The following is a 14214-nucleotide window of genomic DNA, read 5'->3' on the forward strand; positions in this document are numbered from 1 at the left end:
GTCTAATTCATTGGCTGATCCCTCCTGATGACCTGGATGGAATTATGTGATCCTTCCTTAACCCATAAGAAATCCCACCCATTTGAAGTCCTCAATGGCGCTGCCCATACTTAAACAAGTCCTCTCTATAGTTACACGCTGGAAGATTGAAGAAGGCTTCTTCAGCATGTTGTCTAGTGAGTATACACTCGTCAGGAGAGAAAGGGGAAAATGTAAGGCTGTGGATTGAGGGATTAGGAGAGGAGTGTCAGGCCAGTCCAGGGGTATGTGATGGCATAATGTCAGTCCAGTCCAGGGTTCTCCACTGTAGTCTTGTCTCTAGGTCCTGGCTCTGAATGGACCTGAGGTCTAATGTCCATCTGGTTCCAGGTCCTTCTGAGCCCGTTCCTGCTCCTACTCCCAACGTTCCGGCTGCTCCTCCCCATTGCCACTGCAGAGCTCCCCGGCCCAGAGTCACTAGAGTCACCCTCATCTGGAGGTTTGGAGCTTCTAGACTTGGAGTGGGATGATCGAGAGAGCTGTAGTGGGGAGAAATGATATTGCATAATATCACTATTACTGTAGAGACAGTTACATTATCACTTTTACTATTAATGTAGGCCTGCTAGTAGTTTAGTCATTGATTCATTAATCAACTAATTAACTACATACATAAAACAAATTAACTAATAACTACTACATACAACTAATTAACTACATACGGTGGGGGAAAAAAGTATTTGATCCCCTGCTGATTTTGTATGTTTGTCCACTGACAAAGAAAGGATCAGTCTATAATTTTAATGGTAGGTTTATTTGAACAGTGAGAGAAAAACGCATGTCAAAAATGTTATAAATTGATTTGCATTTTAATGAGGGAAATAAGTATTTGACCCCCTCTCAATCAGAAAGATTTCTGGCTCCCAGGTGTCTTTTATACAGGTAACGAGCTGAGATTAGGAGCACACTCTTAAAGGGAGTGCTCCTAACCACAGCTTGTTACCTGTATAAAAGACACCTGTCCACAGAAGCAATCAATCAGATTCCAAACGCTCCACCATGGCCAAGGTCTAAGAGCTCTCCAAGGATGTCAGGGACAAGACTGTAGACCTACACAAGGCTGGAATGGGCTACAAGACCATCGCCAAGCAGCTTGGTGCGAAGGTGACAACATTTGGTGTGATTATTCGCAAATGGAAGAAACACAAAAGAACTGTCAATATCCCTCGGCCTGGGGCTCCATGCAAGATCTCACCTCGTGGAGTTGCAATGATCATGAGAATGGTGAGGAATCAGCCCAGAACTACACGGGAGGATCTTGTCAATGATCTCAAGGCAGCTGGGACCATAGTCACCAAGAAAACAATTGGTAACACAACGCTGTGAAGGACTGAAATCCTGCAGCGCCCGCAAGGTCCCCCTGCTCAAGAATACATATACAGGCCCGTCTGAAGTCTGACAATGAACATCTGAATGACTCAGGACAACTGGTGAAAGTGTTGTGGTCAGATGAGACCAAAATGGAGCTCTTTGACATCAACTCAACTCGCCGTGTTTGGAGGAGGAGGAATGCTGCCTATGACCCCAAGAACACCATCTCCACCGTCAAACATGGAGGTGGAAACATTATGCTTTGGGGGTGTTTTTCTGCTAAGGGGACAGGACAACTTCACCGCATCAAAGCGACGGTGGACGGGGCCATGTACCGTCAAATCTTGGGTGAGAACCTCCTTCCCTCAGCCAGGGCATTGAAAATGGGTCGTGGATGGGTATTCCAGCATGACAATGACCCAAAACACACGGCCAAGGCAACAAAGGAGTGGCTCAAGAAGAAGCACATTAAGGTCCTGGAGTGCCCTAGCCAGTCTCCAGACCTTAATCCCATAGAAAATCTGTGGAGGGAGCTGAAGGTTCGAGTTTCCAAACGTCAGCCTCGAAACCATAATGACTTGGAGAAGATCTGCAAAGAGGAGTGGGACAAAATCCCTCCTGAGATGTGTGCAAACCTGGTGGCCAACTACAAGAAACATCTGACCTCTGTGATTACCAACAAGGGTTTTGCCACCAAGTACTAAATCATGTTTCGCTCCACAGGTAATATTACACTTCTTTACATTACAACGGTTTGGTTTGTTTGATCTGAACAATTTTTTCTTAGCTATCAAAGATAATTGTGTAGTTTAGAGTAATTAGAGTAATTATCGAGGAGTAATTATCGAGGCCAGCTATTTTTTCGTCCTCCTAACGTAGTCAACACTGCTGGCTGCTAGCTGCTAGCTAGTCAACACCGCTAGCTAGCCAATCGCTACCGACTAGTAGCACTGTAGAAACTATTACATTACAACGGAACTACTTGATTAGTGTAGTGTTAGTTAGCTAGCTACATAGCTGTCTTTGTCATAGCTTGATAATTGTGTAGTTTAGTAATAGCTAGGTTAGCTAGCCAGCTATTTCCGTCCCCCGCGACGCCATTGTTCCATACCCAGCCAACTATTACCGACGAGCAGTATTGTAGAAACTAAATACATTACACAGGAACGTCTTGATTAGTGTTATGTTATGTTAGCTAGCTACAAAGTTGCTTTTGTATAATAGCCAACCTCTACCAACTAGCAGCACTGTAGAAACTATTACATTACAACGGAACGACTTGATTAGTGTAGTGTTAGTTAGCTAGCATTTTAGTCAATAAGATTTTTGCAACGTAAGCTTAACTTTCTGAACATTCGAGACGTGTAGTCCACTTGTCATTCCAATCTCCTTTGCATTAGCGTAGCCTCTTCTGTAGCTTGTCAACTATGTGTCTGGCTATCCCTGTTCTCTCCCCTCTGCACAGGCCATACAAACGCTTCTCACCGCGTGGCCGCTGCCACTCTAACCTGGTGGTCCCAGCGCGCACGACCCACGTGGAGTTCCAGGTCTCCGGCAGCCTCTGGAACTGCCGGTCTGCGGCCAACAAGGCTGAGTTCATGTCAGCCTATGCTATCCTCCAGTCCCTAGACTTCCTGGCGCTGACGGAAACATGGATTACCACAGATAACACTGCTACTTCTACTGCTCTCTCCTCGTCTGCCTACGTGTTCTCGCATACCCCTAGAGCATCGAGCCAGCGGGGTGGTGGCACTGGAATCCTCATCTCTCCCAAGTGGACATTCTCTCTTTCTCCCCTGACCCATCTGTCTATCTCCTCATTTGAATTCCATGCTGTCACAGTTACCAGCCCTTTCAAGCTTAACATCCTTATCATTTATCGCCCTCCAGGTTCCCTTGGAGAGTTCATCAATGAGCTTGATGCCTTGATAAGTTCCTTCCCTGAGGATGGCTCACCTCTCACAGTTCTGGGTGACTTTAACCTCCCCACGTCTACCTTTGACTCATTCCTCTCTGCCTCCTTCTTTCCACTCCTCTCCTCCTTTGACCTCACCCTCTCACCTTCCCCCCCTACTCACAAGGCAGGCAATACGCTTGACCTCATCTTTACTAGATGCTGTTCTTCCACTAATCTCACTGCAACTCACCTCCAAGTCTCCGACCACTACCTTGTATCCTTTTCCCTCTCGCTCTCATCCAACACTTCTCACTCTGCCCCTACTCGGATGGTATTGCGCCGTCCCAACCTTCGCTCTCTCCTCTTCCATCCTATCATCTCTTCCCTCTGCTCAAACCTTCTCCAACCTATCTCCTGATTCTGCCTCCTCAACCCTCCTTTCCTCCCTTTCTGCATCCTTTGATTTTCTCTGTCCCCTATCCTCCAGGCCGGCTCGGTCCTCCACTCCTGCGCCGTGGCTCGACGACTCACTGCGAGCTCACAGAACAGGGCTCCGGGCAGCCGAGCGGAAATGGAGGAAAACTCGCCTCCCTGCGGACCTGGCATCCTTTCACGCCCTCCTCTCTACATTTTCCTCTTCTGTCTCTGCTGCTAAAGCCACTTTCTACCACTCTAAATTCCAAGCATCTGCCTCTAACCCTAGGAAGCTCTTTGCCACCTTCTCCTCCCTCCTGAATCCTCCTCCCCCTCCCCCCCCCCTCCTCTCTCTCTGCGGATGACTTCGTCAACCATTTTGAAAAGAAGGCTGATGACATCCGATCCTCGTTTGCTAAGCCAAACGACACCGCTGGTCCTGCTCACACTGCCCTACCCTGTGCTTTGACCTCTTTCTCCCCTCTCTCCAGATGAAATCTCGCGTCTCGTGACGGCCGGCCGCCCAACAACCTGCCCACTTGACCCTATCCCCTCCTCTCTTCTCCAGACCATTTCCGGAGACCTTCTCACCTCGCTCATCAACTCATCCTTGACCGCTGGCTACGTCCCTTCCGTCTTCAAGAGAGCGAGAGTTGCACCCCTTCTGAAAAAACCTACACTCGATCCCTCCAACATCAACAACTACAGACCAGTATCCCTTCTTTCTTTTCTCTCAAACTCTTGAACGTGCCGTCCTTGGCCAGCTCTCCTGCTATCTCTCTCAGAATGACCTTCTTGATCCTAATCAGTCAGGTTTCAAGACTGGGCATTCAACTGAGACTGCTCTTCTCTGTGTCACGGAGGCTCTCCGCACTGCTAAAGCCAACTCTCTCTCCTCTGCGCTCATCCTTCTAGACCTATCTGCTGCCTTTGATACCGTGAACCATCAGATCCTCCTCTCCACCCTCTCCGAGCTGGGCATCTCCGGCGTGGCCCACGCTTGGATTGCGTCCTACCTGACAGGTCGCTCCTACCAGGTGGCGTAGCGAGAATCTGTCTCCGCACCACGTGCTCTCACCACTGGTGTCCCCCAGGGCTCTGTTCTAGGCCCTCTCCTATTCTCACTATACACCAAGTCACTTGGCTCGGTCATATCCTCACATGGTCTCTCCTATCATTGCTACGCAGACGACACACAATTAATCTTCTCCTTTCCCCCTTCTGATAACCAGGTGGCGAATCGCATCTCTGCATGTCTGGCAGACATATCAGTGTGGATGACGGCTCACCACCTCAAGCTGAACCTCGGCAAGACGGAGCTGCTCCTCCTCCCAGGGAAGGACTGCCCGTTCCATGATCTCGCCATCACGGTTGACAACTCCCTTGTGTCCTCCTCCCAGAGTGCTAAGAACCTTGGCGTGACCCTGGACAACACCCTGTCGTTCTCCACTAACATCAAGGCGGTGACCCGATCCTGTAGGTTCATGCTCTACAACATTCCCAGAGTACGACCCTGCCTCACACAGGAAGCGGCGCAGGTCCTAGTCCAGGCACTTGTCATCTCCCGTCTGGATTACTGCAACTCGCTGTTGGCTGGGCTCCCTGCCTGTGCCATTAAACCCCTACAACTCATCCAGAACGCCGCAGCCCGTCTGGTGTTCAACCTTCCCAAGTTCTCTCACGTCACCCCGCTCCTCTGCTCTCTCCACTGGCTTCCAGTTGAAGCTCGCATCCGCTACAAGTCCATGGTGCTTGCCTACGGAGCTGTGAGGGGAACGGCACCTCCGTACCTTCAGGCTCTGATCAGGCCCTACACCCAAACAAGGGCACTGCGTTCATCCACCTCTGGCCTGCTCGCCTCCCTACCTCTGAGGAAGCACAGTTCCCGCTCAGCCCAGTCAAAACTGTTCGCTGCTCTGGCACCCCAATGGTGGAACAAGCTCCCTCACGACGCCAGGACAGCGGAGTCAATCACCACCTTCCGGAGACACCTGAAACCCCACCTCTAAGGAATACCTGGGATAGGATAAAGTAATCCTTCTACCCCCCCCCCCCCCCCCTCCAAAAGATTTAGATGCACTATTTTAAAGTGGTTTTTCCACTGGATATCTTAAGGTGAATGCACCAATTTGTAAGTCGCTCTGGATAAGAGCGTCTGCTAAATGACTTAAATGTAAATGTAATGTTTTGCAGAGGGGTCAAATACTTATTTCCCTCATTAAAATGCAAGTCATTTTATAACATTTTTGACAGCGTTTTTCTGGATTTTTTTGTTATTCTGTCTCTCACTGTTCAAATAAACCTACTATTAAAATTATAGACTGATCATCACTTTATTAAGTGGGCAAACGTACAAAATCAGCAGGGGATCAAATACTTTTTTCCCCCACTGTACATATTAACTACATACTGTGTGTGTTTGGTGAACACTCACCTTTCTGATCCCCGTGATGGTGGTGAATGTTCCATGGTTGGGCTTACACCTGAAGTACCTGTTACCATGGAGACTGCCTTCATTTTCTCCACCTAAAGTTGAATAGGAACAGGTGTTACCAGGGCTGGCTCCAGGAATAAGCAACATAAGCGGTCGCTTAGGGCCCCGGGCAACTAGGGGGCCCCCCAAATTAAAATGTATAAGTATTATTAAAAAAATTAGAAGCTCAGTCAAGGTCAACATACTGTTGAGAGTTAAAAATAGTAGAATACACAAGGTGCAAGTTCAATATGTGTTTGTGCATCAGCAATCTTTCTCTTATGTCAGTCACAAAGTCACTCACTTGCCATGTCAGCTAACAATTTTTAGATTAATTTACCAATCTAGCCAGCTATCTAAACTTGTAATCATAGCCGAATACCGACCAGGCACGCAGGGCATGTGCCCAGGGGCCCTGAACTCCAAAGGACCCCCATTGAATTTGTTAGTCACTTGTAATCATAGCCGAATACAGACCAGGCACGCAGGGCATGTGCCCAGGGGCCCTGAACTCCAAAGGACCCCCATTGAATTTGTTAGTCACTTGTAATCATAGCCGAATACAGACCAGGCACGCAGGGCATGTGCCCAGGGGCCCTGAACTCCAAAGGACCCCCATTGAATTTGTTAGTCACTCATACACTACATGACCAAAAGCATGTGGACACCTGCTCATCGAACATCTCATTCCAAAATAATGTGCATTAATATGGAGTTGGTTCTACTTTTGTTGCTATAACAGCCTCCACTCTTCTGGGAAGGCTTTCCACTAGATGTTGGAACATTGCTGCGGGGACTTGCTTCCATTCAGTCACAAGAGCATTAGTGAGGTTGGGCGATTAGGCCTGGCTTCCAGTCGGCGTTCCAATTAATCCCAAAGCTGTTTGATGGGGTTGAGGTCAGGGCTCTGTGCAGGCCAGTTAAGTTCTTCCACACCGATCGACAAACCATTTCTGTATGGACCTCACTTTGTGCACATGGGCATTGTCATGCTGAAACAGGAAAGGGCCTTCCCGAACTGTTGCCACAGAATCATCTAGAATGTTATTGCTTGCTGTAGCGTTAAGATTCCCCTTCACTGCAACTAAGGGGCCTAGTCCGAACCATGAAAAACAGCCCCCTGACCATTATTACTCCACCATTCATTTTATTTATTTGTCACATGCGCTGAGCACGTAGACCTTATAGTGAAATGCTTACTTACAAGCCCTTAACCAACAATGCAGCTTTAAGAAAAATAAGTAGAAAATAATTAAACAGCAGCAGTAAAACAATAGTGAGGCTATATACAGGTGGTACTGGTACAGATCAATGTGCTGAGTGATGAGCTTTGAGGGCACGATGGTGTTAAACGCTGAGCTGTAGTCAATGAATAGCATTCTCACATAGGTGTTCCTTTTGTCCAGGTGGGAAAGGGCAGTGTTGAGTGCAATAGAGATTGCATCATCTGTGGATCTGTTGGGTCTGTATGCAAATTGGGTGGGTCTAGGTTTTCTGGGATAATGGTGTTGATGTGAGCCATGACAGCTTTTCAAAGCACTTCATGGCTACAGACGTGAGTGCTATGGGTCGGTAGTTATTTAGGCAGGTTACCTTAGTGTTATTGGGCACAGGCACTATAGTGGTCTGCTTAAAACATGTTGGTATTACAGACTCAGTCAGGGACAGGTTGAAAATGTCAGTGAAGACACTTGCCAGTTGGTCAGTGCATGCTCGGAGTACACATCCTGGTAATCCATCTGACCCTGCGGCCTTATGAATGTTGACCTATTTAAAGGTCTTACTCACATCGGCTGTGGAGAGCCTGATCACACAGTCGTCCGGAACAGCTGATGCTCTCATGCATGTTTCAGTGTTACTTGCTTCGAAGCGAACACAGAAGTAATTTAGCTCTTCTGGTAGGCTTGTGTCACTGGGCAGCTTGAGGCTGTGCTTCTATTTGTAGTCTGTAGTAGTTCGCAAGCCCTGCCACATCCGACGATCATCAGAGCCGGTGTAGAACGATTCAATTTTAGTCCTGTATTGACGCTTTGCCTGTTTGATGATTCGTCGGAGGGCATAGCGGAATATCATATAAGCTTCTGGGTTGGAGTCACACTCCTTGAAAGCGACAGCTTTACCCTCTAGCTCAGTGAGGATGTTGCCTGTAATCCATGGCTTCTGGTTGGGGTATGTACGTACGGTCACTGTGGGGACGACGTCATCGATGCACTTATTGATGAAGCCAGTGACTGATGTGTACTCCTCAATGCCATTGGAAGAATCTCGGAACTTATTCCAGTCTGTGCTAGCAAAACAGTTCTGTAGCTTAGCATCTGCTTCATCTGACCACTTTTTTATTGACCGAGTCACTGCTTTCATTTTTGCTTGTAAGCAGGAATCAGGAGGATAGAATTATGGTCAGATTTGCCAAATGGAGGGCGAGGGAGATCTTTGTAAGCGTTTCTGTGTGTGGAGTATAGGTGGTCTAGAGTTGTTTCCCTCTGGTTGCACATTTAACATGCCGGTAGAAATGAGGTAAAACGGTTTTCCTCAATGAGTGCGGTCTTAGTGCAAGCATCGGGTTGTGGTAGTAAATAGACAGCTACAAAGAATATAGATAAACTCTCTTGGTAAATAGTGTCGTCTACAGCTTATCATGAGATACTCTACCTCAGGTGAGCAAAACCTCGAGACTTCCTTATATTTTGTGCACCAGCTGTTGTTTACTAATATACATAGACCATCACCCCTTGTCTTACCAGTGGCCGCTGTTCTATCCTGCTGAAAAAGCGTAAAACCCACCAGCTGTATGTTATTCATGTCGTCGTTCAGCCACGACTCTGTGAAACATAAGATATTACAGTTTTTAATGTCCCATTGGTAGGATATACGTGATCGTAGTTAGTCTATTTTATTATCCATTGATTGTACGTTGGCTAATCGGACCGATGTTAAAGGGAGATTACCCACTCGCTGTCGGATCCTTACAAGACACCCAGACCTTCGTCCCCAATTTCTCTGTCCCTTTCTCTTGTGAATGATAGGCATGAGGGCCTTGTCGGGCGTCTTTAGTAAATCCTTTGCGTCTGACTTGTTAAAGAAAACGTATTCCTCCAGTACGGGGTGAGTATTCGCTGGCCTGATATCTAGAAGCTCTTTTCGGCCATAAAACACAGTGGCAGAAACATAATGTACAAAATAAGTTAAACAACGCAAAAAAAAAACACATTAGCACAATTGGTTAGGGGACCGTAAAACAGCAGCCATCTCCTCAAGTGCCATTCACTATGCATTGGGGCAGGTAGTGTTCTCATGGCATCCGGCAAACCCAGATTTGTCCGTCGGACAGCCAGATGGTGAAGCGTGATTGATCACTCCAGAGAACGAGTCCAATGGCGGTGAGTTTTACACCACTCCAGCCGACGCTTGGCATTGTGCATGGTGATCTCAGGCGTGTGTGCAGCTGCTCGGCCATGGAAACCTATTTTAGGATGCTCCCGACAAACAGTTATTGTGCTGACGTTGCTTCCAGAGGCAGTTTGTAACTCGGTAGTGAGTGTTGCAGCCGAGAACAGACACTTTACACACTTCAGCACTCTGCGGTCCCGTTCTGTTAGCTGTGTGTCCTAATACTTTGCGGCTGAGCCGTTGTTGCTCCTAGATGTTTCCACTTCACAATAACAGCACTTATAGTTGACCGGGGCAGCTCTAGCAGGGCAGAAAATTTGACGAACTGACTTGTTTTGCCCGCGTGGTGGTGGGGGGCCCACAAAAGGCTAGAGCCAGCCCTGGGTGCTACCACAGACAAAAGGGGGAACCCAGACACATCACAAGGCGTATAAATCTGAAGCATCTGTTTAGAACCCCCACTCACCACCAAATATTGTGATGAGAGGAAGTCCATTGGCGGGAAGTGGGAGATGGAGCTAGATGAAACGTGACCGATAGTGCTAACTTTATCATCGTTGAAACATTCAATCTCAATACAGTTTTCTGTTTACAAAACGAAAATCTGTTATGAACTGAGAGCAAAGTTTTATAGACTTGACCCTTTGCCAAAGTTTTTTTTAAATTGCATTGTTTAGGAGTGCAAGGTTGAATTTAGTTATTGCACACCCACACTTCAGAGTAGGCGTTCCCTAATGGAAATATGCAAATCATTGTTAAAATGCACCAATAGGATCTCACTCGTGCTTGGCTCTGCCCACCTCCTTGCTTGTTCTGCCCACTATGCTTCATTTGCTCCCATTGGAAACAACCCCAATGATAAATCTTGGGTTAGGGCTAGGTTCAATCAGATTTACAATTTTTACATCCACATAGCGTTGTTTTGGCTGTGTGTGGTGGTAGAACTGCGTTAGAGCTGTCAAACCCACAAACGGCTCGTTGCGTTACCTTATCACAGATACTGCCATTGGAATGCCACGAAACCACTTGCGGCTATAATCTGATAAATCCCAAACAGCTGCATTACAAGTTCATGCAGCCTCATTACAAGTTCAAACACTCCAACTTGACTGATAAATCCCCCCCATCCAAATGAACATCAAATCAAATGCTATTGGTCGTATAAACATATTTAGCAGATGTTATTGCGAGTGTAACGAATTGCTTGTGTTCCTAGCTCCAACAGTGCAGTAGTATCTAACAATACACATCAATACTCACAAATCTAAAAATAAAAGGTAATTAAGAAATATAGGATGAACGATGTCGGAGTGTGTGTGTGTGTGTGCATGTATGTATATACAGTTGAAGTCGGAAGTTTACATACACTTAGGTTGGAGTCATTTAAACTCCTTTTTCAACAACTCCACAAATTTGTTGTTAACAAACTATAGTTTTGGCAAGTCGGTTAGGACATCTACTTTGTGCATGACACAAGTAATATTTCCAACAATTGTTTACAGACAGATTATTTCACTTCTAATTCACTGTATCACAATTCCAGTGGGTCAGAAGTTTACATACACTAAGTTGACTGTGCCTTTAAACAGCTTGAAAAATTCCAGAAAATTATGTCATGGCTTTAGGAGCTTCTGATAGGCTAATTGATATAATTTACTGGAGGTGTTGTTGCGTACCCGTCAGGAAGTCCAGGACCCAGTTGCACAGGGCGGGGTTCAGACCCAGGGCCCGAGCTTAATAATGAGCTTGGAGGGTACTATGGTGTAGAATGCTGAGCTACAGTCAATGAACAGCATTCTTACATAGGTATTCCTCTTGTCCAGATGAGAAAGGGCAGTGTGCAGTGCGATGGCGATTGCATCGTCTGTGGATCTATTGAGGCGGTATGCAAATTGCAGTGGGTCTAGGGTGCATGAAAACATGCATTAGCCTAACATCAATGGTTTGATATTTGAGAATAATTATTTCTAACATCGCTATCGAGCCTAAACTTTCTAGCACTGTTTTGAACTAACGCAGTAGGTATAATAAGGGAGTGGTTTGTGACAGACAAGAGCAGCCGCTCACCTATATGTCAGCTCATACCACAGTTACACCTCCAAAACATCTGCTATGCGGATGTCGACCAATGCTGGTTAATGCTCGATCTGATTGAATCCTTATTTACCAGTATCTTTGGTGTTACTGTCACAGTTGTCATGGTGATATCACACCATAAACACACACACACACACACACCGCGCACACACACACAAACTCACTGGCTGTGTCCAATTCCACTCCGATATAGATGTCTCTAGACTCAGTGTTTTCCAGTGGTCCGATAAACCTCACAGCTCCTCTTCTCCTCTCCTCTCCTCTCGTCCTGCTCTCCAGCACTACACGGTCATTCACACACAGACGGTGCTTCCTCCTGATATGCACATGCACGAACGGACATACGCACCACACACAGTTAAGTTCTTTAAAATCACAATTATTGTGAAATGAGTCATTAATACAGTACAATACGATAATAAACAGAAGAGAAACTAAAGCCAGACTAGAAGTGTACCTGGTGGTTAATGCCCTGGTGTCCAGCCCTCCTGCTGCTTGGACTGTGGACGAGGAGTCAGGACAATCTGGGGCCAGACACCACCTCTCCTCCTCTTTTGTCTCCTCCATCTCTCCCCTCAGAGGTCCACATGAGGCACTTCTCCTTAGGACTTTCTCTCTTTTCTGCTCACAAACAACAACAATGACCAAAAACAAACCACCACCAAAACAGCTCATCATAAAGGCTGTGACATCCTCATGTGTCCATTGTGAAGTATGATAATGAGGTCCAACCTTCAGCGTGTGTTTTCGGTCCGATGTCTGTCCACCCTGCTCAGACGACAGGTTGCCCTTCTCCCTCCTGACTGAAACACAAAACACACACAATGTCCTGACATGGTGAGCACACAGCAAAGACAAACAAACTTCACATTCTCCTTGGTCATAATTCCCATGAATAAAAGACATTCCAATTCAAAGCACTGCTTCATTATGTAAAACGATTGACACCTCTTTCTCTGGCTATGCTGTCACTATGGGAGGAGTGAGGCATGATGGGTAGGGGTTGTGATCCCAGAGCTTCTTCTACAGAGGGTAGAATAAGACTGTTGTCTTCTTGTCTCCTTTCTCCCCCTCTCTTCTTCCCCCTCTCCTTTCCTCTCCTCTCATCTCCTGGATCCTCCTTCTCATACTCTTTCACACAGGGCAGAACTGCTGCCTGACACACAGAGAGAGAGGGTGGGGTTGTTTGTGTGTCTATGTTTACGTGAGTGTTGACTTGTGAGAAAGATAGTGTGTCATACATACCGGTCTCCTCTGAGGGGTAAGGTTGTGAAGGGGGACCAGAGGAGGGAGGCAAGGGGGTGTGGTGTTAGAGCACAGGCTGCCCCTCCCAGAGCTGTATAAGGAGGACACACTGGGTGAGACACTGGCTGGGGGAGAGAGGAGGTAGGGGGAGGAGGCAGCGAGAGAGATGGAGGGGAGGCAGGAGAAGGGAGAGGTGGAGCTGGTCTGGGATCTGTTGGAATCTGAAAGACCCACGGGAGCAGCCGGAGCAGTGGACAGAGAGCACATCAGCTCCTCTATTCGGACCCTCTGGACCTCTACGGTCCTGTGCAGACTAAGATATGAGATGAGGCACACACACACACACACACACACACACACACACACAGCAGAGTTAAGGAAAGGTCAGACAAACTCAACCGAAACAGTAAATGGTTAACTTTCTCATAGAGGAGGCAGCTGAAAACTGGTGTGAATCAGGCATGTGACAGTGGGAATTTGTTTGATACAACAGGCCTATGGTTCTCACCGTTGATTCTCGCGCAGTATCTCGGCTATACTCGAGCACAGGTGCACTGCACCTCTCCTCGAACCGTTGATGAAGAACAGGACAGCTTGCGAGGCGACCTCCTTGTCCTCCTCAAGACCCCCTGCCGAACTGCCCACTTGGTATAGGAAGGCAGAAATACTACAGTAGTAGAAAACTATTTGTCTATCACTTTATTACCTTTATTCAGTGGTTTTGTGGCAGTTATTTCAGCACAGCAAACGTGTGGGACAACACACAAATAGCTTACACAAATTGTCCCCATCACAGGTGTCCCTATTAAAAAAAATGACTAGCTATATATCGAATGTAGGCTTCTTTACCAGTTTGACATGGTTTTAGTGACGTTAACTAATCAAAGCCTTCTTATTATTTCCAAAGCGGTAGCCTAGGTACCCGTGCGAGTCCCACCACGACTGAGTGAGCTCCAAATCAATGTTTTCATACCTGTCTGGGACGCACGCGAGTCAAGGTCCGAATCCAACGACCAGGTTCGGTTTCTACTGCGCTCGCGACCACTCATCCCAGTTCTCTCAATAACAAATGTCTGTTGATTTGTTATTGTACTACTCTACTGTAAGCCATGTGTTGCGCTTTTTCACTAACCCTAGCCGACGTAACACCCAATGGAACGCACAGGTGCTTGGTTGGTTCGCAATAGTACAGATAGCTTCATGCTTTCTCGGTGAGGGTTTTAGGCTAGAATTATTGTAATACGCTTGCTCTGTCTGGTCATTCTAGGCAGGATAATGAAATATGCAAGGTTAAAGCTTAAAACAAGTAGGCTAATCTATTGACAACCTATACATTTTTGAAAGCAAC

The 14214-nt window shown here is 46.9% G+C and overlaps 1 protein-coding gene across 1 annotated transcript; it reads right to left on the minus strand.

Moving 5' to 3' along the window:
- Positions 1-109: 109 nt before the first annotated feature.
- On the minus strand, positions 110-14202 carry LOC115157379 (uncharacterized). The gene is made up of 9 exons (XM_029705573.1): positions 13840-14202; positions 13375-13510; positions 12867-13179; positions 12570-12777; positions 12354-12424; positions 12079-12242; positions 11786-11937; positions 6096-6187; positions 110-518 (listed from the first exon to the last, which is right to left on the minus strand). Exons 1-9 carry the CDS (start codon positions 13913-13915, stop codon positions 282-284), a joined length of 1449 nt encoding a protein of 482 aa, XP_029561433.1. The 5' UTR covers positions 13916-14202; the 3' UTR covers positions 110-281.
- Positions 14203-14214: the final 12 nt, after the last annotated feature.

The sequence above is a fragment of the Salmo trutta genome, chromosome 21, assembly GCF_901001165.1.
Source record: "Salmo trutta chromosome 21, fSalTru1.1, whole genome shotgun sequence".
NCBI classification, from domain to species: Eukaryota; Metazoa; Chordata; class Actinopteri; order Salmoniformes; family Salmonidae; genus Salmo; species Salmo trutta.

Bases quoted from the DNA above. Each gene is read 5' to 3' on its own strand.
- LOC115157379 (XM_029705573.1), bottom strand. From the start codon at position 13,915: ATGAGTGGTCGCGAGCGCAGTAGAAACCGAACCTGGTCGTTGGATTCG. The intron at 13,180-13,374 runs GTGAGAACCATA...CTCATATCTTAG, and splicing joins ATACTGCGCGAGAATCAACG to TCTGCACAGGACCGTAGAGG. The intron at 11,938-12,078 runs GTACACTTCTAG...TGTGCATATCAG, and splicing joins ACCAGGGCATTAACCACCAG to GAGGAAGCACCGTCTGTGTG.